This window comes from Antechinus flavipes, chromosome 6, assembly GCF_016432865.1.
Source record: "Antechinus flavipes isolate AdamAnt ecotype Samford, QLD, Australia chromosome 6, AdamAnt_v2, whole genome shotgun sequence".
NCBI lineage: Eukaryota > Metazoa > Chordata > Mammalia > Dasyuromorphia > Dasyuridae > Antechinus > Antechinus flavipes.
In genome coordinates, this window is record NC_067403.1 from 197,037,439 (window position 1) to 197,063,651 (window position 26,213).

The window sequence follows — 26,213 nt, forward strand, 5'->3', positions numbered from 1 at the left end:
GTGGGGTCAGGTTGCCCAGAGTCAAATCCTGACTGTGACATTAGCTGTGATGATGGGCCAATAGAACCAAAGTCAGTCTTTGCATTAGCCCCTTCCCAAGGTGGTTGTGAGGAGGAGTAGCTGGTGGCTTTCATGCTGAATTGAGGGCCTTGTTCTTACAGGTCATCAGCATGGTGGGATTTAGAGCCATAGAACTTGTCTTAGGTGTCACTACACATATCTCTTGGTCTCTCCCACCTTTTGCGTGCTTACTAAAGCCTAAGGTCTAATTATCCTAGAATAAGAGGAAAATAATTTTTCCTTGTTGGTTTCAAAACATTACGTAGTATGTTGGGAGCTTTTGGTATTTAGTGAAGTGAGAATCTTAAATGCATTAATCTTATTCAAAATTAAATTCAGGCTCCCTCTCCTCCATTTTTAGGAAACCTCAAAACTTCAAAAAAGTGATTTTGAATAATAATGGCAAGCTGACTAAGAGCAATTTGTTGAGGTGTATCATAGGAGTGTTTGCTATTCTCACTTTGCCAAGGAGAAAATGGAGGATTGAGAAAGTGAAATGACTTGCTTATGAGCCCCAGTGTCTGAGCAGGGATTTGGAAAAGATTTTATTATGAATAGCCCAATATGTTTTATCTAATGTAGCCAAGTTTAAATGGCCAGATTTCTGTTTTTACCACAGACTGTTTTTATTTTTCTCCATTTTTAATAATAAGAGACAGGTATTCTAGTGAAATATTTTCCTTTAAAAGTACATATACAAAGTGTCTTATCCCCGTGCTAACTGTATTAATGTTAAGGTACATAAACCAATGACTGGATAAAATTATGAAGCTTAATCTTAATGAAACCTTTACTAAATTAAACTGTTCATATCACTCTCTCTCATCAGTGATTATGATCCAATTCCTCATTCAGAGTCTTAGATTCCCATATCCTTTAGCTGTTTATTATTAGCCTTTTGCTCTTTTTCTTTACCCAGGTAAGGAAATAAAACATCTCTATTAACTTGAAAAATATTTGAAAGCATTTCTAGCAAGTTTTATCTGGTAAAAGGTAGTCTTAATTTCCTTAAGTATTTCTTACAATAGTATATTAAGCATTTTTATTATAACCTTCAAGGTTCAAGGTCTTAACATGTACAGAACTTCGTATTAACAAACAGTATAAATTTTTCATTGCTCAAGGATGTTTACTTAAAAACTGAACCTGTATCTAGAAAGGAAGTCTTAGAACAATACTATCTTCTTTTTGGTTTAATAATAATAAAACACACGTACACAAAACAAAACCCAGGATCAAAAAAATAGCTTGTAAAACAGGAGGCATGTTAAAATAATCAAATCTTTTTTCTGTCTTGAAAAACATATGAGCCTCTCTCTCTTTTTTTTTTTTTTCAGACACAAACTTATAGGAAGGAATGAATATGAAGTCATAAAGGCATTGTAGGGAATAGTTCAAAATGTTGGTGTGAGAAATGTGTTGTTAAAATTCCTTTTTAATACAGTTTTAATAAATAGCATATGTACCTCACAGAAGTACACATGAAGCCACAATCACAAAATCTATTTATCTGCTGAGTGTCTAGAATAGCTATTATGTATCTCCCAAAGCCTTCTCTTTTCCAGGCCAAATATCTCCAGTTCCTGACCCTCGTGATATGATCTGATCCTTCCTGGTAGTCTATCTTCTGATACTGTCATTGAGTTTATACTTCTGATGAATTGAAATTGGCTAACTCAGTACAAAGTTACTTGAAATTTTTATATACATATAAACTTTATGATTACAAAGACTATACTAGATGCTGAACAACATTAAGTGTATCTGTGATGTGCCTAAGAAAAATATTCAGATAAATAAATTGTGTTTCCCTTCCCTTAATTAAGAAGGCTACAGTTTAGTTAGGAGAGATGAAATAAATTTACACATAAAGATAATATAATTTGGCATTGAGGTGCATTTGAAAACAGCCAAACTGAGGTCTTTAGGAGGCTTCTTGAAAGATGAGGCACTTGTAGATAAAGGGGAAAACTTCTTTAAGGAGAAGGAAGTAGCAGTTTCCAGTATGATATATTTTATGTAAGTTTCATAGACTATTTTATAATCCTGCCAATTAATTTACAAGGTTGTGAAAGTTTTGAAATTAGAATTCATTATGAATTTTCAATCTGAGATATGCCATTTGAGATATTTCTAAGGCAACAATTATACTTGATCAATGAGTTTATATAAGTTAAACATTTTAATTTTTTTTAAACAAGAGTTAAAATTAAGTTTATAGAAAATCCATTAATTTTTGACAAATCTGAAGTGTCAGAATTTTTCAAAATTGAGATTTTCTTTCTAAATCTCAGTTAATTTCAGGGTCAAATTTGTAAGGCAGTGAGTGAGGTACAGATGGAGAGCTGGAAGGACCGCAGGATCTCAGCAGGTCCACACCCCTAATTTTATTGAGGAGGAAGCAGGCCAGACAAGTGGGGTGAGGTACCCTGAGATGCTCAGGTCAGCCCGGCAGAGCCTGGGCTTGAACTGCCAGGTTTGTATTACAAATAGAGTATTCTTTTCTCTCTGCTACTGCTGCCTTTAACCCCATCCTGGCTGCGTGCCCCACATCCCCTCCACTTCCTCAGACAGAGCACTTGCAAATGGATGTCATAGGAGAGAATTTCCTTACCTGGAGTTCTACCCAGGTGTAATTTCAGATTTGAACCATGCCCTTCCCCCAGACTAGCCTTATGTTGTTCCTTGGGAGCTTCGAGTTCTTTCTGAAGCCTTAATGTGAAACTGTGCCCACCTTGTCCCCTATGCCCAGGCCCCATCTCCCAGCAGGTTTCCCCTTGCTGATGCCTTTGGAGGTAAGGGGCAAAGCTATCTCAACTGCCCCTCTGCCAGAGAACCCAAGAGTGGCCCTGGTGCCGGGGAAGGAGGAGAGCAGATTTCAAAGAAGCCAGCATCAGGCCAGCTCCTCCGCCATTGGAGTGCCAGGTGGCCAGATGGCTTGTTTTTAGCTTTGTTAAAAGAGACTAGGTACCCAAATAAACAGCCAGGAGTGAGTCTGAGTTTGGTAAGAAGCAGAATGAAGCTCTCAGACATTTGCCCACTCTCTGACACAGAGTTTGTGTGCGTTTTCTTTCACACCATGTAGAGTTGTGCGGTGTTGAAACCTCTTTCTCTGATTAATTTCAGTACTCATCTGAGGAGCTGAACAAAAGTGGCAGCTTGTTTCCTTTCGAAATCAATGGTAAGTTCTTCTAAAAGCCCTGGCTGCAGAGACACTGAGGTAATTGGGGCGCTCCGCAGCCTTTCTGTTGCAAATCAGGTGAAATGGGGGCTGGGACCTGCTGCTGTACAGCCTGCTGGTTTGAGCTGGCCTTGGGACAATGCCGTGAATCACTGCTTATTAGTTTGCTGCTTGTGATCTGCTTTGCATAGTAAAAGCTCTCGTAAGATGTTTTTGTTCAATATCATTCGGTATGTCTAAATGCCCACTTCATGTGCCCATCCCCTTTTGAGACTTTCTCTTGTGGTAGCTGTTAGGAAAATGACAAGCATGACTACTTGCATCTTTGGGTGCCATGACTATGTTCTAGTCCCATGTGGCAAGAGGGTACCTTTTTTTTTTTTTTTTTTTTTTAATTAACAGATTCTTTACTTTCTAAAATCTGATTTAAAAGGAGCTAAGAATGAAGGAAATATTTGGGAGAAAGAGATATGTTTTGATTTATTTTTAAACCAAAGGAACAGAAATCCTACTGTTGAAACTGTTGGTATGAATATTAGCTGGATAGAGTTAAAATACTTGATTAGTTTTGAACCTTGATGTCAGCACATGGTATCATGTGTAGCTCCAGGAGAAGGAGCTTGTTTGCGTCACCTTGTACACAGAGAATGAAGTCAATGTTTTGCTTATGTTACAATTCTTAGGTAATCTGAGAATTTCTCAGTGTCTAAGTAATTGGATTTTGCTTAATTTAGAGGATGAGTTGTATCTATTTGGTTTTAAGTTGTCAGTTTTGTACCCAAACTTTAAAAATTGTTAAACACAAGAGGGCTTTTCTTTCTTTTTTTATCACTTATTTTTAACCCATCATTATACCATGCTTAAGAACAGTTGTAGATTTATGCTGAATGAAGCTGGAGAAAGCAATTTAATACAGGAGTCTGAGGTTTGGCCAATAGCTTTAATGCCCTTACCTCCATGGATGATACTTCTGAAGTTCTTAAAACTTTATTTGGTAGTTATGAGAAATACTAAAGCTAATAAGTAAAAGCTTTGTTTAAATAACTAAAAACTTCTAAAAAGGAGAGAATTATTTTTACTTTGTTTACAATTTGTGGCATAACACTTTCAGAAGGGAGATTCAGTCATTTGTATTAAAATTTTAGCTTTCTTTAAGAATGAGAAAAAAGATTACCTACTATAATATAACATGTTAGTATAAATACTTTTTCAGGCTAATAAAAAGAATATTTGACTTGTAAGCAGAGTAATTAAAACAGAATAATGCAGAAAAATCTTAGTAAAATTGAACTAATAAAGGAATATGTTTTAGATATCATAATTTGTATAAGTGTTAGCTTAATGAGGAAAAAAATCCAAATTGTCCTTCATACCTTTATAATGATGATAGACCTAATGAGAGCAGACCTACTTAGGGCTTTTATTGAAGTTCTTCTTTTGTCTATCCTATAGTGGTCCATCACCTTGAGCATCTGGATGAAATCCCACAAAGTTAGTTATAGGGAAGAAGCCTTGGAATTAGAGACAGAATGTATGAGGCTTAATTTAATCTCAGCTCTTGAGAATTACTGCCTGTGTGATGTTGGGCAGGCCATTTAATTTTCTAGGCCCCAGTCTCTACCATTATTTACTTAAAATAAGTAAATGATGACTTTAGAGATTCTGTGGAGCTCTATATCTGTGATCTGTGACTTTATGATATTTAGCTCCTCATGCAACCCTTAAGTAAAAATTATTTGTATTTGAACTAGACTCATTAAACAATAAAAACTAATAGGTCTCTGTTGCAGATAACTGAAAATAAGATTGGTTTCATTTCATGGAAGTCTTAAGAAACAGATTAATCAAGTCTTAGAAGATGGACCTAAATAGACAGGAAATAGCTTGTTTTGTAATATTGTATGTGTTAGTATTTTTAGGAATAAAAATGCTGTCTTTATCATTACAGCTACTAAGAAGCTTGTCACCATCTGAAAGATTACAGTGAAGTGTAGGTGGGCTAAATGTCTGAAATATTTTATAGATCCTGCTTATGTCTATATAAACATACATAGTAGCTTTCTTAGTCATGGGCAGGAACAGTTGGGTTGATGTTAATTTTTTAACTTTTAGTTTTATTAACCAAAGGCCTGGCCTTGTACTGGTCTATTGTTGAATTCATTTTATAATGGCATCTTTACACTTGTTTCCTGATAATTGGCTTTTCCCCTTGTCCCTCTTCCTTGCTGATCTCTGTCCTTCCCTGTTTCCTTCAGTAGAAGAAAATCCTTGGAAAGTGTTGAATGGAGGATGCCCAATCCGAACCGAAGTGACCAAGGTTTCAGCTTTCCCTTTCCCATCATGCCCATTTAGTTCAGCAAACATGTGTCTCCAATGGCAGAAAGAATCCCCCAGCCCATCGATGGTGTCAGGATGGATCAGTGAACTCAACCTGAATGAAAACTCTGGGCAGCCTCTGGCCCCACCTCCTAAGCGACACTGTCGATCCCTGTCGGAGCCCGATGAGCTGGCTCGCTGCCGGTCGCCATGGAAACCTGGCAGTTCCAAGGTCTGGACTCCCGTCTCCAAAAGACGATGCAACAGCGGCGGCAGTGCCACCTTGCAGCGCTGTAACAGCGGTGGCAGCGCCACTCTGCAGAGAAGCACCAGCATCAGCCTGCCCCAGAGCGTCCTGTCACTCCAGAACGTGTTCCCTGTCACTGGCTTCCACACGTCTCCAGTGCCCAGGCCCTCTTCAGCCAGCAGCGGCTTTGTGGACAGTAGCGAGGGCAGTACCAGTTCTAGCATCCGCTGGAATTCTGCTGGACCTTGTGATTTTAACCCCAGGCGTCGCCTCTCTCTCTCCCAGGAGCACATTCCCGAGGCGGGGAACCTCTTGCCTTCAGCTAATAGCACTCCCACATCCACACCAGAGCTTAGCCGGCGCCAGGGCTTGTTGAGATGCCGCTCACAGCCTTGTGTACTGAACGAAAAGAAAAGCCGGCTAAAGCGCAGACGGGAGGAAGACGTGCGGTGGAATCGCCCATCTTTAGACTTTTTTAAAATGACACGGGTGAGATTTTTACTTTGTTCAGTAGGGCTTGAAGCCTTCTGGTGTGGGATATCGTTTCACCTCAGTAGAGGGTGACATGGAGGGCAAGTTCTTTAGATGGGCTGTACAATCTAGAACTTGAGGTGTATTTGGAGGGTCCGTTCTTTGAGTTACTTGTTGGATTTTCTCTTTTGTTGCAAATCCTTACCTCAAGTGTTTAGAAGGCCCAGATGTTGAAATACTTTAACTTCAGGGTATTTTCAAGGAGTAGTTGTTTACTGATAGATCTAGGTGAGGTTTTGCAATCTGATTTCTAGGAGTTATTTGCTTCCCTTTCTCTCACATGTCCCTGCGACTTTTGGTTTTTAAAGTCAATGAAAGATAAGGTTGGTAGGTTTTATTCTGTTCCTTCACTAAGTTCAGTCCCTAGGATTGTCCTACTGGCATACATTTATTGGAGAGTCTGGATCTTTGATTTCATTCATGGAACACCTGGAAGCTATTTTTACTGAAGCAGATCAGCTGCTCATATGCAATTTATAATCTTTAAAAAGAGTCACCTGGGAGCCAGAGATGAACTTGCTCTTGGTGATATAGGTAAATGTCAGAATCAGATCTTGGACCTGTATCTTTCTGACTCCAGTCTGGCCCTCTTCTACACCATACAGTCTCTTCCAGCATCTGACAAACTAAAAACACTTCAGCCCAGTAAGTCTTGGGGCATGCTTCATTTAATATGTGCTGTTATGCTGGTAGAAGACCCTGTTAAGTATGTTGCTTTAATAGTTGGTTATAAGAGGAAATTATTGGAAAAGAACAAATCCTAAATTAGAAGCAATATTAGAATTGTTTTGATATACTTTTCATTATCTTTATAAGTAGATAAAATTATGGTAGAAGTCTTTGAATCCGACCTCTCTAATCACCTATTTACTGCTTTGGAAGGGGGCTCACTTATCTCTTGAGTTGTTTGTTGGTGTTGCTGTATTTGGATTCTACTGAACATGCTATTGATTGATTATAGTTAAGTCTAAAAGTTTTGTATTCTACTTGTGGAAATCAAAGTATTCATTTAGAATAGGATTCTGATTTATTTTTCTAGAAAAATAACATTGTTGGTTTGAGTAGTGCAGGTTCTTTCTTAAATTTTTTTTTTCTTAAACACAAAAGAGAGAAATAGAAATCTCTAAGTTGCTTATTAGACTACAATAGTGGTAGTAGGGAATATTAACTTACGGTAAAGAAAAGAACTTTGGAAAATGAGATGCTATTTAATACCAACTGTTGAACTTAGCAAAATAAAAAATAAAAATAAAATAAAGCCCAAGCAAATCCAAACAACCAAAGTTTTATACTAAATATATTTTCCAGAAGGTGGTGTTGAATTTCCAAATAAATTTTGACTACATTGGTCCATGGTACTCTGAAAGAGTTTATCTGAAGAAGAAAAAAGTTGTAGTGAGAATGCTCAGGTTTTCAACCTTTCTTTGTCTAGCTTTATAATGACTTATCTTGAATGGGAAAATAACATATAGGCTATCAAATAGTTAATAGATAAATATCTGATAGGTTGTTTAACTACTATATGCAAGGTACTGTGCTGAGCATTAAGATATAAAGATTCATATGAAACAGTTCCTATCCTCAAGAAACATACCTTCTCCACTAGAGAATAAAATATTTACACAAATAAATCAATGCAAAGATTTCCTGAAGAAGGAAGCCCTGATAATAGGGGATCAGGAAAGACTTCATAAAGAAGGTGGCACCTGAGCCGAACTTTGCAGGAAAGTAGGGATTCTGAAAGGCTGAGGTGAGAATCTGTATCCCCTGTGACATGGAGAGGAGCACAGACAAGGATATTGAGTGACACAGGATGACTGGTACATAAATGAGAATTGGCTACTAGTGTAAGAGCTGGAATGGAAATTTTAATTATTTTTTTTTTATACTTTAGTTTTGTGAATTTTGAATAACTAATTTAAATTTTAACAAGATTATTCACTTTATCCCTGTGTCATGTGTGCAACAATTTCAGGCTGCCACTTAAGAGGGTTGCTCTGGCCACCTTGGGTAGCCTGTTTTCTCTCCATTAGTCTTTTATCTTGTGCTTTTGGATCCAAGCAGTAGTATATCCATCAAGACCACATTCTTTGAATAATCCTAGGGATAGACTGAATAGCAGCTTCTAAAAGTTTTACCAAAAAAGTTCAAAATGTCAGCTATGATGAATTTTAGGAAAAGAAATTTAATTTTAAAAATCTTTCAAGTTTTCTTTATAAGTTTGTAGCATTTTTACTTCTGAAGTTATTGTAGTTTAAAATTTTTTTAAGTCTTTTGGGATTTGGGGGATACCCTGTGTCTCAGACTCATCTGTTTGGCATTTTAAGCCCCTTTCACAACATGGTCCTTTTCTACTTCTGGCCTGTTAGCAAGCACGCTTATTGGCTATTACTGTTGAGGCATCATCTTCTGCCTGTATGCTAACTGTTCCCCATGCCTGGAACCATCCCCCTTTTCACCTCCTTTACCCCTAGCTTGGAAACCTGGTTTCTTGCAACTCAGCTCAAGCAAGACTTTCCGTCTCATCCATTAGTGTCCTCCTTCACAGAACCTCCATGCTTATGCACAGACATGCATATGCATGCATAACATACATATATACATAGATATTAAACAATATGTAAACATTTTGTGTTAATTTGCAAATCTTTACATATGCCTTATATATATATATCTAATTATATAGACACATTTATATACATTTCCCGTTAAAATGCAAGTTTGAGGACAGGGACTGTTTTACTTTTGTTATGGGATCTTATACTGCTTGATGTTAGTTGACCCTTTAAATAAATATTCTTTAATTGACATTTAGCTAGAAAATGTGAGTCTTGTATGAAAGCTTAACTAAAGAAGGCAGGTTTCTCAGTCAGATTATAAATTTTAAATATTTAACTTCCAAAGCACATCTGTTGTATAAAATGAAATTTATCTGAATTTTTTGCAGAAATGTTGTTATTCCTTCCTTCTGCAATACAGATAGCTCTTTACTCAGCCTTACTTCCTGCAGTTAATTCATATCATCAACCACATTGTAAGAGGGGACTTTGGAATACCTGTAAAAAGAAAGGCAAGACAGCATGCTTAGGGGCAGAAGTCTGCTTGATTTCTCAGGTGACCACATTTTTGTAGCTGTCATCATCTTTGTCTTATATTTGTGCCTTGTCTACACAGTCATTGTTGATTGTGAACTCTTACGGGCAAGTCCTAGTTTATGTAACATATAGCTTTATTGAAAGAAGTAAATGTTAAGTGTTTTTGGATGTTGTTTTTATGAGAAATTTCTTGAGCATGAATGAGATCTTTAGGGACCAAAAGAAAGGGTTTTGTGTGTTTTGTTTTTTTGAAATTTAAGCCTCTTTCTTTGGAAAATCTTGATGATTTTTCTTGCTTTAGCAAATTAAAAATGTTAATGATATTGTTAGAAAAATTTTATGGTGTTAAATTTAGTCTGGGATTAAGTAGTTAACATTTCAGTTCAGAAAGATTCTCCCAAAGATGAAAATGACTAAAAGAGCCCAGTAGTGTCCACATAACCTTAATTGTGACGGCTTCAGTATCAATTATGCAAAAGGAGCAAACGATGAATTGTTATTGGAAACCCTGATGTCTAGACTGGATAACCAAGTGTAGAGGATTAAATAGGTATATTGAAATATTTAGCCAAAGTCTAATGGGCTGAATTGCTGAGGCATCTGGGCTTATCAGCCAAAGTAGTTTTGTAACCCATGTTATGATAAGAAGTGTATAAGTATACCAAATATAAAATAAATTCTTTTTTGAAAAATTGTGATTTTAAGAGAGCGAACATAATCTCAAAGATGCTTTTTAGCTCTGAAATTCAATGATTCTGCAATAGCAGTGGAATATTATATAGAATAGAATAAATAGCATACAATATCTTTTTTTTTTTTTTTGGCTATCTATGTGGCTTTGGACTCATTATCTTTTGGAAATAAAAATAAAGAATAATCGTAGGGGCCTTTTGGACCTGAGTTGGGGAAGTTATGCCTGAGAAAGGAATATTCCTTACCGAAATGGCTATTGCCATGGTTGAAAGAAAAAGAATATAGGATTTTTCAAGAGAAAAGAAAGATGGCCAAGTAACTACATTAAATCTTACTAGATCCTGTTGCTTCTTGTTACCATCTTCCCCTATGCTGTTGTCCATTCTTTTCATGCAGGTAGGTAGTTGGAAGAATAACAAAGAATGCTATACATTAATTGCAGAAGGCAATTAATAGACCTTTGAGTAAAATTAAGTTGTCTTTCTTTGTCAGTCAGTACATCATTAGCATATTGTCTAAGCAGGCACTGAAATTCAGTCCTAACTTTACGTTCTGCTCCTGACGGAACATAGTAGTGAATGTTTTATCAAGATTTGTTGAATTCTGTAAATCAAGACATTTTGGGAACTCTTCAGATTGATCTGTGATCAGTTGCAAGCCATTAAAGGATTGTCATGAGCAATCATTTGTGTACAGTAATTTCAGAAAGCAAAGTTACTATTTTGGGGCAGTGTCTTATAGATAGGACTTAGATGTTTGGTCAGTGCCCTATTACATGGTTTTGTACAGATTTTTATTGTGGTACCATGGTAATAACAGTAAAATTCAGTTTTGTTAAACAGTCAAGCTAATAATAAAAATAAGTTGCATTCAGAGTGCCTCAATTTATAATTTTATACTTTATCATGTGAAAAGTCTGGAAGTCTAAAGAAGTTGGATTTCCTTATTGTTTCATTTCCTTCATGTTTTTGCATTTGATACCATATTCCTCTATAGAATAGTTATAAATTTATATCAAAATCATAGTTCTAAAAATAAGAACATAAAATATGTATCTCATGTACTCCCATTTATAGTATTCTCTCTCCTAGTTTTTCTGGACTGCCACCAAATATGTATCTCCTCAGCCGAGTTCCAGTGGATCAAAAACTATGCCAATAGCTAATTTTAGAAGAAAGTCTCCTATGATTGGTTGGTGTAATTGGTAGAGTATTTTGATACCATTCATCTCAAATAACTTTTGAAGATATGCTAATTTTCAAAATATATTCTTGTATAAATGAATAAAACTAACTTTTCTCAGTATTACAGTTTTTCATAATAACAGTAGCTAGCATTTATGTAGTGCTTTAAGATTTGCAAAGCACTTTATGTATGGTATCTCATTTGGTCCTCACAACACCATCGAGATACTGGTACAATTATTTTCTCTGTTATACAGATGAAGAAACTGAGGCTGAGAGGTGAAGCCTCTTGTTCAAGGTAACATAGTTAAGTGTCTGAGTCAGTATTTGAACCCAATTGTCAACTGGATTCCCGAGTTAGTGTAACTTTTTTATTTTAAATAAAAGGATATCGACTGGAGGATCTGGGGTTAGAATTGACTTTCCTACTTAGTTGCTTTTTGACCATGAGCAAGTAGAATTCCCTCTTTTAGGACTTCATTTCTTCTTAGATTAGAGGACTTTCATGTGTTTTCTAGCTCTAATAATTGAAAGACTTTATATTCCAAGGACATTTGATTTTGATATTTTAAAGTATTATTTAAATATTGGTCCTTAGGAGAAGGCATTTGTTTGAACTAGTTTGGAGAAAGTAGTCCTGGCAAACTTTTCTGTTCTTGGACAACTTTTGAAAACCAAAGATTTTTCATTTCTGCATTAAATTAAAATGTGTAGGATGCTGGACTAGGAAGTATTGTGAGGAGCACAAAAATCAGATTGCCCCAGACTGCAGAGGACAATCCCATGGGAGTATACAGTCTTTGTAGTTCAGATCTGTATTAAATACCTAAATCCTTCTTGTTTATTCACTCACAACTTAGTGGTGAAATAGAGAAGTGGACTGAATGTCCTCACATAAAATCTTCATTTTAGTATAGGTATATGTAGAGGTACACTCATGGAAACAGTGCTCTTAGTGATGTAACTAGAATCTGATTTTCTCATAGATGAGTTATATTGAGATTTATTCCTGATCAAGACTGGGTGATAGGAAGAGTGTTGGCTCTGTAGTCATGACCTGAATACACATTCTGGCCCTGCTGATCAGACAGCAAAACACTAAATAATTACTGAGATGGATAAAGTATTTGAAATTGGATTGCCTGCTCTGTGGGCCTCAGTTTTCTCATCTTTAAAGGTGGGGGGGGGGGGGGGGAGAGAGGAGGAGATGAACTTAGATGCTCTCTAAGGGCCTCTTTCTATTTAAATCCTAAGGGCTTTTTATAGAACCACCTCTTCCCTTTGGTAACCTTATCTACCCCTGTGGCTTTAATTATCCTCTCTTTGCATATGATGATTCCCCAGTCTATGTACATGGTTCTGACTTAACCTGTGCCTTAGCCCTGAACTCCTAGTTCCCTGATAGACCTGAAAGCTAGGTGGCACAGTGGGCCAGGAGTCAGAAGCTGAGGTTCATATTTGGCCCCAGGCATTTACTTATACCTGTGTGACAATGGGCAGATCACTTCTGGTGTGTTTGCCTTAGTTTCCTCATTTATAAAATGGGGTTTAAAAACCTGCCTTCTAGGGTTGTTGTGATGACCAAATGGAGTGAGAGCTTTAAAGTACCTAGCACAGTGCCTGGCACATAGTAGGTACCTTCCTTTCCCCTTCTCTTCCCCCTCCATACTGGCACCTCAAATTTAGCTGCCCCAACCCAAACTGGCTTGCTTTCTAACTTCATTGTTTTTGCTATTGACTTGTTCCAGGCTCATCCAAGCTTAAAATGTCTTGACTCTACTTTCATGCAATCACGCAGCATTCAGTTATCAAGTCGTCTCCATTTTTACCTTCACACTATCTTTGGTGTTGTTCCCGAACTTTTGTCTTCACCCTGCCATTACCATAGTTCAGGCCCTCCCTTGGCCTCTTGTAATAGTCCGTGATCTGTTGTCTCTACTTCTAGTTTGTCTTCCTTTCACATAGCTGCCAAATTAATCTTCTGACTCCCTCCCTAACCAAAAAGTTTCCTAGCTCCCCATTGTCTAGAGCATAAAATACAAATTTCTTAACTTGGCATTTATTGCCTTCTCGTCCAACTTCAACCTACATTCCCAGCCTTATGTTCTTAGTACTTTCCTTCAGATATGCTACAAGAATGGACAGATTGAAAAAGCACTTAGAAAGTGCTGATTAGGTTCAGTCACTGTGCAAAGAAGCACTGGGGATGTATTGCAACCACGCTCAACTGACTCTTCTTCCCAGGTCCTGTCTTGAAGCCTCCTGTCTCCATTCTAAGGTTCTCCCTCTCTGGGACTCTCAGTATGCCTCAAATCCTTTAGTCATTCCATGTCTCTCTCTCTTTAGATTTAGATTAGTATAGATGACCTGTCTTTCTCATATTTTCTTATGGTGCTTAGTCTAGAAATTGCTTTGGTCATCATTGATTTCTAATTGCATATCCCCCCACCACCACCCCGTTTTCATAGATGATAAAAGTCCTTATGTGGTAGGCATTATATCATGCCATCATTATGTTCTTAAGCACAGTGACTCACATATCTGGGGGCTTTATCGTTTGCTGAATTGAAATGATTGTAGAGCATATTCAATCTTTTTTGCTTTTTTAACTAAAAACAATTTTTAAAAATCTGTTAATCATTTACTTTAACATATTTATACATATATGGGACTACCTGCCATCTAGGGGAGGGGGTGAAGGGAAGGAGGGGAAAAGTTGAAACAGAAGATTTTGCAAGGTTCAATGTTGAAAAATTACCCATGCATATATTTTGTATATAAAAAGCTATAATTAAAAAAAATTAAATAAAAAAATCTGTTAATGCTTAATATATTTGTATAAAGAGTATAGAATGTTTTTCTCAAATTAGAGAGGACTTGCCTTATAGTTTTTTCAGGCTTTTTTCAAAGTTCTCTCATGTTGCAGTTGGTTTTGTTTGGTTACTGAGTTGGTTGCTTTACAATTTTCCAACTGGCAAAAGTTTCAGATAATGCTGTCTCATCAAAGTTTTTCAATTAAAATTAGTCTTTTCATTAAGCAAAGAATAGGTACATCTAAGTGTTAGTATTCCTTGATCAAATAGTCTTACAAAACTGATATTCCAAATGAAGGATAATTTAAAATGGATGGGGATGAGCTAGATAATGGAGTTTCTTGGGAGTTAGTATGGCCAGACACACAAAAATAAGTTTTTATACAGTAATTAAAATGATTTAAATATAAAATCGACTCCTCTCTGCATGAAAGACAAAAGCTGTTGGTAAAATTAAAATCTATATTAAGGCCTAAAGAATTAAACATGTCTTTTCCTTTAAATCAAAGGATTGAAAGTCACTGCTTTTCTTACCTTTCATGCATTTATTTAATGCTTTGATATTTATTTTAATAACTTATTGATTAATATGTTATTTGAATTATAATCATACCTTGTATAAACTCATCTGACTTCCATTGGTTTCATTAAAATATATTAAGATGTCTAAGCTTTTATGCCATATCCCCTTACATTTTACTTTTCCTAATATCTTCATTTCTGTTCAGACATGGCCATCTCCTCTATCACTCAGGTCTCAAACTTTAGTTGTCTTGGATTCTTTATATATGGCCTTAATTCCCCACATTCAATTTCTTTCCAAGTCCTTTAGATTCTAACTTATGTTACCACTGCCTCTCCTCTGCTGTTCCCTTCTCTCCTTTCTTTGGGACTGTTAGTTTTTCTTTCTCAAATAAATTTGTTTTTCAGGTTACTACTTGGGTGATCTTTCTAATGTACGGTGTTAACCACATTATTGCTTAGCTCAGAAATTGTCATTAGCTTCCCATTGTCTGTGATATGAAGTGTGAATGCCATGTCTTGGTATCCCAGGCTATCTGCTCTTTGGTTCCAGCCAGCCTTTTTGGCCTTTTCTCACACTCCTCCCTTTCAAGTACTCTTCATTGCAAATGGGACTACTTTTCATTTTCCCTCTTCACCATCTACAGCCTCTCACCCCCAATTCCTGTCTTGCCTTCTCGGGTCTTCATACCTCTTGCTTAAGAAGTCTCAGATTTCTGAAATAAACACTTTACTTCTCTCCTCCTACTCTAACTCTGCCTCTTGAAATCCTCTCCCTCCCTTCAAGGCCCAGCTTAGATTAGCTCTCTCCTTTCTAAAAGTAATCCTTCCCTCTGCAAATTTCTCATGTACTTCATCCAAGCCTTTCTTTTGCATTTCTCATATTCTTGACTTGTATTTTTGATATGCATGTACACGTCTTGCCCTCCTTATTTATGTATAAACTTTTTGTTAGCTCAGTTAAAATGAACAACTAACTAATGTACAAGTCATTGTGCTTGGCGTTGGAGGCACCTCTTCCTTGTCTTTCTCCAACTCTTTCTTTTAGATGTGAGAAAATCAAAGCCCAGGGATTATGAACTTGAGATCAATGTATATAAAACACTAAGTAAACTGTATGTGCATTTGTATATGTATGTATGTATGTGTTGTATGTGCATATTTGAATGTCAAATGTTTCTTTTAAGAATCAGGTGTTTTTTGTGGAAAAATCTATCAACTCTTTAACCTTTTATTCCAGAAGATAGGTATTAGATTTTCTAATTCTCGAATGTATAATGGTAAAAGAAGTTCTTCCTTTCTGATGAAGGTTTTCTTCCCTTCCTCATCCTCACACTGACCTGATTGGGATTGTGAGTTCCTAGTACAAATAATTAACTACAGAGATGAAACTGAGAAGGATTTTTTAAAATTAAAGAACAGTGGAATAATTCATTTGTAATGTGGTATTCAAAAACTTGTAAAAGTAGTGCTAGTTTATGACTTTTTGATGAGTTTTTGACTCTTAAGAGATCCATATAGCAGAATGATTTGGAAGGCTTTTAGAAACATACCTCTTTCTCTCTAGGACTAATATAACTACTTTAAGTATTATTCAGATCAGAAGGTTAGTGTTAGCTCAGCACTGATTTGCAGGGGCCATTGCCATTTATGTATGCAGTGACTCAGTATTTCAGTGTGATGGTCTGTGCTGTAAACTGGTGTCTCAATTGATTAGGATGAATCACCAGTAACAGGCTTATTACACCAGTTTATTCATTCAATATGTATTGGGTATGTGCTCTATACAAAATGCTGCTAGGGTTGGATATGTGGAAGACTAAGGTACAGATTTCCTGGAGCTGTTCTATTCTGGAAGGGGGAAGTTGGTTATTTCAGTACTAAAGTTTCAGTCACTGTAAAATGGAAATCACTGAAAGGTACAAGGGGCCCTGGTAATTAGAGAAGGGAGTCTGCTTCTGAAGAAGGGGCACCTCCTGAAAGGAGAAGGCAGCAGCTGCTTTCATTGGTCAGTGGAAACTCCGTAAGGGCAAGGACTGTTCTGCTTTTGTCCTTAAAGCCCCAGTGCTTTGCACATAGGAGGGATCAAAATGTTATTTTGAGTCAAATTAAATTAGTGCAGCTATTGGGTTTGGTTGTTGTTTGTTGGTGTCGAATTCTTGGAAGATCTTGTCATTGCCAGGAGAGCTTCTTTCTTTGGTGATAATTTAAATTGTGGTACATAGCTTTACCAACAGATTTATAGCATTCCCTGTCCCTACAGTGATTTTATCTATGGATAAATTGAGTTTGTTTTCTACCTTCTCCTCCCCCTTTTCCCCCCTCCATATTCTGTGGTTCTTAATGGGCAGGTCACTGGAGACTTCTCTTTCAGAAAACTGGATACTTGAAGAAAGCTGCCGTCTGTCATTTCTTAGAAACACCTCTTAGTTCCCATTTCAGCTGTCAATCAGGGATAGTGTATGTATGGTTAGTAAGTTGGAATTGAAGTAGAAATAAAAATATAAAAGTGAATGGGTTGTCCTAACGTTTTAAAGTTCCAATTTTAAGATACATTTTCTGATCTTTTGAAAAGATTTGTCCATATCCTAAAATCTATATATAATTCTTAAATTTCATTTGTTGGCAATTATTATAGTAGCCTGAAATAATTTTCAATGAGCCCTGAGTTTTATGTGGTTTGAATTTCATTTGTCAAAGGTGTTGGCACGTTCATTTTTGTGCAAAATAACATATACTTTCTTTAATGTCTGGCTTAAATTATAGTAAGTTTTAATTCCTATTGGCTGCTAATTATGAGGGTCCCTGTGAACTGGAGATAAAGAGAACTTGAAAAGCCCAGAGAATGGCTAAGTCAGTGCCATACCTTTTGTGTTGTGAAGAGAATGCAGGTGTCAAGATTCCAGCTACGTGAACCTGGGCAGTTCATTTGCTCGGGCTGAGTGAATTTTCTCACTATACAATGAGGATTTTCAAATGAGTTCTAAAGTCACCCAGTCAGTTAGTGTCCAAGTCAGAATTAGAACTTAGGGCCCCATATCATTTCTTCTTCTTCTTTTTTTTTTTTAAATTTTTAAATAACTTTTTATTGACAGAACCCATGCCAGGGTAATTTTTTTACAACATTATCCCTTGCACTCACTTCTGATTTTTCCCCTCCCTCCCACCACCCCCTCCCCCAGATGGCAAGCAGTCCTATACATGTTAAATAGGTTACAGTATATCCTAGATACAATATATGTGTGCAAAACCGAACAGTTCTCTTGTTGCACAGGGAGAATTGGATTCAGAAGGTATAAATAACCCGGGAAGAAAAACAAAAATGCAAGCAGTTTATATTCATTTCCCAGTGTTCTTTCTTTGGGTGTAGCTGCTTCTGTCCATTCTTGATCAATTGAAATTGAATTAGATCTCTTTATTGAAGAGATCCACTTCCATCAGAATACATCCTCATACAGTATCGTTGTTGAGGTATATAATGATCTCCTGGTTCTGCTCATTTCACTTAGCATCAATTCATGTAATTATCGCCAGTCCTCTCTGTATTCATCCTGCTGGTCATTTCTTACAGAACAATAATATTCCATAATGTTCATATACCACAATTTACTCAACCATTCTTCTAGCCACTACAAACAGGGCTGCCACAAACATTTTGGCACATACAGATCCCTTTCCCTTCTTTAGTATCTCTAACCCTAACCCATATCATTTCAACAGGAAAGCTGAATTCACAAATTACTTAATACCATTCTGAGTTTAAAGTACATCAATAATTTTATTTTGGTATAGGTGAGATGCCCCAGAATACTTGCATCAGAAATGCCTTTTAAGTGCTGTATAAAAGTGATGTATTTAGTAGCACGAAGGCATCAAAGCATGCCATTTCTTTTGAAGAACTGGTCTGAGTTATTTCCTTGGTATTGTTCTTCTTTACTCATGAATTTTGTTGGGTAGCTTTTGATAGAAGAGTGGATGTTTTGCTCTCTTTTTCCATAGTAGGTGGGAAAAAGTGTTTTTAAATTAAATCATGTAAAATGTACTTAGCTTACAGGAATCCATGATAAATGTTTAGGTTACGTAGTGTATGCCCACAATCAGAGTTTGCATTGAGATGTGAATAGAGCAGCTTTTTTTTTTCTCTTTTGACATACCTGTGTCTGACTTCAAATAGATTTTGTTACTTAATAGGCGGTACTAGTTTGTATCAGAAGAGTGTCGTCATAGCTTCAGCTTTTATTTTGGTGAGGGAAATAGTAATAAAACATGTGGGTTTTTTTGGTGCCTTTCTCAACTCAGTAGCATACAAACCTTTGAATTTTTCAGAGTACATTCTGATTTATTTCTTTCTCTACTGGAGTCCCACAGGGTATTCGGACAAGTAGCCTGAGAACAAGAGCGGCCCTTTGTGCTCCTGAAGAAGTTGTTAGGGAAAGCAAGTTAGAAGAGAAGAAAAAACTAGCACTGAACCACCAAAAAAGCAATACAGTGCAGGCAGATAGTATGTGCTCACACATTTGTGGATGGACACGCTTTAAGGGAAAGGATTTAGAAAGTTGGCTTGTAAGAGAAAATTGGGACCTTGAAGATCAAATGATAATCCATTTGGATAGCATAAGGGATGTAATTGTATAACTAAATATTGGATCGATTCCTTATAAACAAGCTTCCTTAGAAGTTCTGCTTATTTCAGTGATGCCATTTTGTTGTTCTCAAAGCACTTTGTTATTCTTAGAAATTGTCTTCAGAAATAGCACTCACTTTTAAATATCCTTCATCTTTTTGGAGATAGATTTATTTTTTAAAAACTGCTAAAAGTGGTCCCTTTCAAAATAAATAAGGAGATCATTGTGATAAAGTAGAAAGAATGTTGGATCTCAAGGTGAAAGACCCAACATTTGAGTCCTGTTTTGGCTACGTCACCTTAGCTTGAGGTCTGTTTCCTCATCTGTGAAAGAGAAGAAGTTTGATAAGGGACTCTTCCAGTTCAAAATCCTTTTACTTTATGGTAGATGTAATTGGATACCAAAAAATTATATCTAGCAAGAAAGGCAGTTACTTGATTTGAGAAGTGCATCTTTTTTATTCTCTACCTTCCTGCATCATCACATGGAGTTCTACTCTGTGTTAAAGGAGGAGTAAAGGAATAATTGAATATTGAAAAATATGCTTAGCTTCATGCCATCCCTTGGCACAGCAGACATTTGTATAGATCTCTATCCAGGAGTCATATCCAATCATGTGTAAGAATGGAGGTCATACTTAAGATTGTGAATTTAGAGTTGAAAGAAACTTTTTAAAGGCTATTTAGTCCAACCCCTTCTTTGGAAAGAGGAAATTGAAACCTTAAACAACTTGCTCAAGGTCACCCAGGTAGGTACTGAGTTCCAGAGTCAGATTCTAAGCCTCCTAGATCTTTGACTTCTAAGTGGGGCACTTTTTCTACTGTGCCAAATTGAACTGAGGCTGTCTGGATGACCTGAACACAAATGTTCAGTCTTCGCATTATGGCATTTTGGGAAATGAACCTAGCACTTTGTTTTAGTGTAATACACCCTCTCTTGTGGCTTAAAAACATCTTTTCACCTTCTGAGATGAAAAAGCAAACTTCATTCTCTCTTCCTACCCTTACAAAATAATAACCAAGAAAATCCTCAAACCAAAATAAGGTATAGTCCAATCTTTATTAGAAGGTAAGTGACAGGTTTTAGAAGTCTTATGACACTGATTGATAGCTATATTTGTGACATGTTCATTCTGTGGCAGCATGAACACTTCTCTGGGATGTTGGGAATGAAGTAGGGATATGGGCTTTTAGTCAAATGAGGAAACTGAGAAATACTTCCTGAAGTCAGATGACTGGTTTGTGGTTTAGAAAATAGTCCAGATTAGGACCCAGATTATATAATAATGTTTTTTCAGTAGCATTAGCAAAAATGGGTGGGGATAAGCTGGATAATGGAGTTTCTTGGGCGATAGTATGGCCAGATACACAAAGTGAAATTAATGTTGACAAGAGAGGCAAAGATTTTTTTATTATTCTTATTATTCCTTGTCTTGATAAAGACACATTAGTTACTTTTTAAATTAGTTCCATTTGGCCTTCAACAAAACCAATAGACTGAAATATTTACCTTCCTGAGTGTTTCTTCCGTTCAAGTACCCTCTGATGATTTAATTGTTAGTTTTGTAAAAGTTTTATGGAATCTTTTTCAAGTTTTCCTCTGTAGACTGTATGCTTCTTAAGGGTAGGGGCTATTTTCATTTTTATGTCTTTATATTCCCAGCATGTAGTAGTGCCTTGCACAGTAGCAGTTGCTTAATAACTTTTGAAAAATTGAACTGATATAGTAGAAAGAGTCTTGAACAAAAGAAATAAGGGTGGTTGGTAGACCTTGCTCTTCTAAGGACTGGCTTTAATAATGGAGAACATTTAGAGAGAGAAAAATCAAAACTTCATGTCATGAGTGAGACAGATGGTCTGTGGGTTTCTTTAGCATGCACACGATGGCCAGAGATGGAGAAAAGAAGCTTCTTAGCACATTGGCCAGGAAGACATGAGTCTTCCAGGATCTTGCTGCATGGATGTATGCTGATCTACATGGTTGGAAGGAGCACTAGTATGGAAGTGAGAAGATTCATTCAGAAATGGAATAGGTCACACTGGACATATAACACTTCTGAGGCTGACAGAGCTCCTCACTTTCACGATCCCTTCTTTAGCTTCCAAAATCATACTGTTATGGTGAGCACTTAAGGCATTATTTTTTCCAGGAGTTTCAGAGACCAGGAAACTGAGGCTTAAAGAGGTTAATTAACTTAACCATGATCTCACAGCTAGGTAAAGGTCAGAGATGGATTTAGGTCTAGATAATAACAGCAGTAATGATGTTGAAAATATAGTTACAGTACATGTGTTAACTCATGTCTTAAATGGCTTGTGTTCTTCCTATCAGTCCATGCTATTTGGAACAGTGATAAAACCTTAGACAAGCCCTCTCCCTGATTTTGGCCACAATTCTTTCATCTATAACATTAATGCCATCAAGCTACATGATTTCTAAAGATTAACATTTTATAATTCTGTATGGTCATTTAGATACAGACATAACTCAAAGCACTTTCATTCTTCCAACCTTCTTTCATTGACATCCACAGAGGAATGAGGTCTGTATTCACACAGTAGAAATGAGCTCCTGTAGTAGTAGTAAAACTCCCAAATTGAAGAGTGTCCCATTTAACTTGGAAAGTAATGTCATGTTGTAAAGTTGGTGGTGACTTTTCTGAAAGAAAAGCAAGTAATTGAGTAGTTCTCAAAACAACCAGTAATGAAAGAAAGCAAATATGCTTTATTTCTTATCCAAACAAATTGCTGCAGCTTGTGAGCTTCTTCCTAGAAATGATTATCTTAATCAGAACTTTCTTATGATTGTTCAATTGGAATCTGTTAGATCTGTATGTCTGTTTTATGTTTTTTTTAAAAATATATTTCATTTACTGTTTCTCACCTGTAAAAAATTTTAATATATTTTTTTTAATTTTGAGTTTCAAATTCTTTCCTTCTTTCCCATTCCTTAAGAAAACAAACAACATGGTATCAGTTATACATGTGAAATAATGCAAAATGCAATTCCCTACTAGTCATGTTGCAAAAGAAAACACACAAAAATCCCCAAGAAAGATAAAGAAAGCTTAAAAAAATTTGCTTCAACCTCCATTGAGTTCACCATCAATTTTCTCTTGAGGAGAGGGGAGGAAGAGCATTTTTCATCCAGGGTCCTTTGGAATTGTTTTGGATACTTGTATTGATTAGAGAAGTTAAATCTTTCACAATTAATCATCATTATAGTATTTCTGTATTCTTTTGGTTCTCCTCATTTCACTTTTCATCAGTTCATTTAAGTCTTAGCAGGTTTGTTTGTTTGTTTTTTTTAAACCATGCTCTTTGGTCATTTTTAATAGATGCTTTGGATTATGTGATCTTAAAAGTTCTTTCCAGCTCTCAAACTCCAGTGTGTCCTATGAGCCCATTCGTCACATGTACTTTTTGTAAAATTGTTTCTTGACAGCAAAAATGATTGATTTGAAATATTTGGGTAATTTGAACCAACTGGTTTTTTTTAAAAATATATAGTAATAGCCTTTTATTTTTCACAGTACATACAAAAATAATTTTCAGGATTCATCCTTGCAAATTTTTTCCAAAAATCTGTTCCTGTGTTCCAAATTTTTTCTTCTTCCCTTCCTCCAAACTTTTCCCATAGACATCAAGTAATCCAATACGGGTTAAATATGTGCAATTCTTCTAAACATGTTTCCACATTTTTCATTTTGCACAAGAAAAATCAGATCAAAAGGAAAAAAATGAGAGAAAAAACAGCAAAAAAAAAAAAAAAAAAAAAAAAGGTGAAAATACTGTGTTGTGATCCACAATATCCCTAGTCATCTTTCTGCACCAATTGATTTTTGCAACAGCTACATTTCCAGATGTTCCTAGCACCCTTTCTGGAATCAAGAGTCTTACCCCTTTGTGACAAAAGAAAAAGAGGAGGAAAAAACATTTCAGGAAAACTAACCATATCATCAGACTTTGAGTGTAGGTGCAGTGACTTGCGAAATATGTGTGGAAGCAAGTTTGAATCTGAGTAGATCAGCAAAGACAAATATGGATTTGAAATTGTTCCATGCTTATAATCTAGTGTTAGAACTCCCCTCTCTGTCCCTTCTTTCTTTAATGCCATAAATAGAATATTATCTCCAGCTGTTCTTTATTGCCTTGATGTATTCAGATTTAAACCAACCTTCTAGGCTTTTAAAGCTCTCTGCATCTGGCTTCAGCAGGACTTTGTAACCTTGTCCTTGTCTCACTCTTGGATCCATCCATTTAGGTCTTCTTTGCTATTCTTCTACTTCCTTCTACCTTCCACATGAGCCTTTCTTCATCATCCCCACAAGTTTTCTCAAAGGGAATTTTCATCAGATGAAATGCTGTTCAATAAGTCGGCCTTTTCTAGGAGCTAGGAAATTCTGTTTTTGGTACAGTGGCTAGAGCACTGAATTTGAGGTCACAGAGACTGAACTCAGCACTTGTTTCAGATATTTACTAGTTCTGTGACTCTGAATAAATCACAACTTCAGTTTCCATATTTATAAAATGGGAATATATCTAGTGCTTTGTAATATGTTCTGTACTTGAAAACCTTAAAGTACTATATAACTTTAAGCTATTGTTGAGTTTATTGCATGTTTTTGTTATGGTGTTCAATATGAAGTTTTCCCTATTATGATCCAGAGCTCTGTAGCATAGAACATCTACAAAAGTCCAAACAGTTATTTCAGCATTTATTTTTTTCTCTTATGTTGTATTTATTAAATCAGAAAATTAGGTTTTCATTATACCTATGCCCCCTGTCTCTGCAAACTCTAATAATGTTAAAAGTACTTAGGAGTTAAATGTATCTTCTTCTCATAATAAAAATATAAACAGTTTAGCTTATATTATTTATATAGTAAGAGAAGGGTGTTTGCATTGAGACAGATTTTGCTTATCTAATATAGAAATATATTTTGCAAGTTTTACATGTTTTGCAAGTAATCTATGTAATTACTCTTTCATATTTACTTTTTTTATGCTTCTCTTGAGTCTTGTATTTAAATGTCAGATTTTCTATTTACTTTTGATCTTTTTAAAAAAAATTAAAATTAAAATTTTATTTATATTAAATTAAATAAAAATTAAAAAATTTTTCTTTTCTTTTCTTTTCTTCCTGATTCCTGTTTCATACTGTGTCTTCAATGTAAATACAAAGAATGAATTGATCCTTACCTTTAAATCTGCTCTGCTCTTACATTCCTTATCCTGTTGCTGCTCAATGTCTTACCAAACCCTAATCCCTGATTACTGCCATTTTTTGTTTCTATCTTGCTTCCTCATGTGTTTATGAAGGAAACTGGAAGTATGCAGTGGTCCTGATGGAGTCCTCTAACAAATCGATAGTATCTTATTTTATCTTCCCTAATTTTCTGTGCACTTATCTCAGTGTTCTAAACCTTTTCTTCTTGGTTCAGATCTCCCTCCTTCCTCAATATGTCAATTTAGGAGCTTGTTTTATGCCTTTCCAAGGAAAATTGAGACCATTCACCATGAACTTTCCATGATCCATCTCTCTTCTCTCTTATACCTCTGAGATCATACCCATAACTTCATCCTACATTACAGTCTGATGAAGCAGTAGTCTTTTTCATTTGATTTCATCTTCTTCTGTCTTCTCTATTATAGGTATATTCCTGTCAGTATTCTTCCTCTTCCTCAATTCCTACCTTAGATCCTAACAGCCCTACTAGCTATTATCCTGTATTTCTTTTTCATTGGAAATTTCTCTACTCTTCATGATTCTACTGCTGCAATATGACATTCTTCCTCTTAATTCAAGTGAAATGGCTTTTTTAACCACAAACTCTAGTGTCCTTTTTCTCAGTCCTCATCTTTTTTGACTTCTCTACAGCATCTGACAAAATCACCTTTTCTTTCGCAATATCCTTTCCTTTCTGACTTTTCCCATCTCTTTCTTGGCTCTTTTTCTTTCTTTCTATTCCTTCTTAGTCTCCTCTGGTGTGGTCATATCTTCACATTCTATATTGAGACCTTTTTTTTCCTTCTTGGAAATCTCCATGAAGATTTCATCCACTCCTGGTCTTCTGAGCTTCAGTCTCACTTCACTGATTGCGTACTGAACATTTTGAGCTGGTTTTCAGGTTAATATGTCTCAAACAGAATCATATTTTGCCTTGAAACTGACTCCTTTTCCTGACTGCCCTGTTACAACTAGCCCAGCCTTTTAGGCACTGACTTTTGTATCATCCTCAACTTCTTACTTTCCTGCATCACATCTATAAGATCAGATGCCAGAATCTGTCATTTCTTCTGTCTCCATGAGGGCTCCCTTCTCTCTCCTCATTTCTGCCTTCTTATTTAAGATCCTTGGAGTACTCCGCCAGCTTCCTCAGCAGTGTTTTGGTTTTAAATCTCCCTGAACTCTTAAATCTGGTTTCCACATCCCTGCCAGAATGGTTTTCCTAAAGCACAAGTCTCACCATTTCACATTCCTTCACCACCAACAAATTCCAATGATTCCCTATTCCTATCTTTAGGATCAAATGAAAAACTCTTCTGACATAGAAAGCTCTTCCCATGTATGCAATCTTCTTACACATTCCCTCCATGCATACCTGAAGATTTTTTTCTCCTTCATGCCTTTTGGGCTGTTGTTTCCTCTCCTGATCTTGGAGATCTTGGAACCTCCGGTTTATTCAAGATTCATCTAAAGCACAAACTTGTGTAGGACCAGGCCTTTCCTGGTTGTCTTGCCCCATGTCTCTCTCCCTTAGTTGCTGATAGTTTCCTCTCCAAACTTTATACACACATATATACTTGGTGTTTTCCCCATTAGATATGAGCTCCTTGAGGATGGGATTGTTTTTGCTTTACCTTTGTATTCTTTCTGACACATAGTAAATGCTTAAGAAATACTTGTAGATTCATTATAATTAATTTTCTTTTATATAATTATA

At 36.2% G+C, this 26,213-nt stretch overlaps 1 protein-coding gene across 2 annotated transcripts in view; it reads left to right on the forward strand.

The window, feature by feature from the left end:
- FAM53A (family with sequence similarity 53 member A) overlaps positions 1-26,213 on the forward strand; it is a 106,577-nt gene that overhangs the window by 38,818 nt on the left and 41,546 nt on the right. Inside the window, exons 3-4 of one of the 2 annotated variants that reach the window (XM_051966360.1) lie at positions 3,187-3,241; positions 5,500-6,293. In XM_051966360.1, the coding sequence (XP_051822320.1) occupies positions 3,187-3,241; positions 5,500-6,293 (849 nt within the window). Of the gene's footprint in view, positions 1-3,186; positions 3,242-5,496; positions 6,294-26,213 lie in introns of both variants that reach the window. The other variant, XM_051966359.1, reaches the window with a different exon arrangement.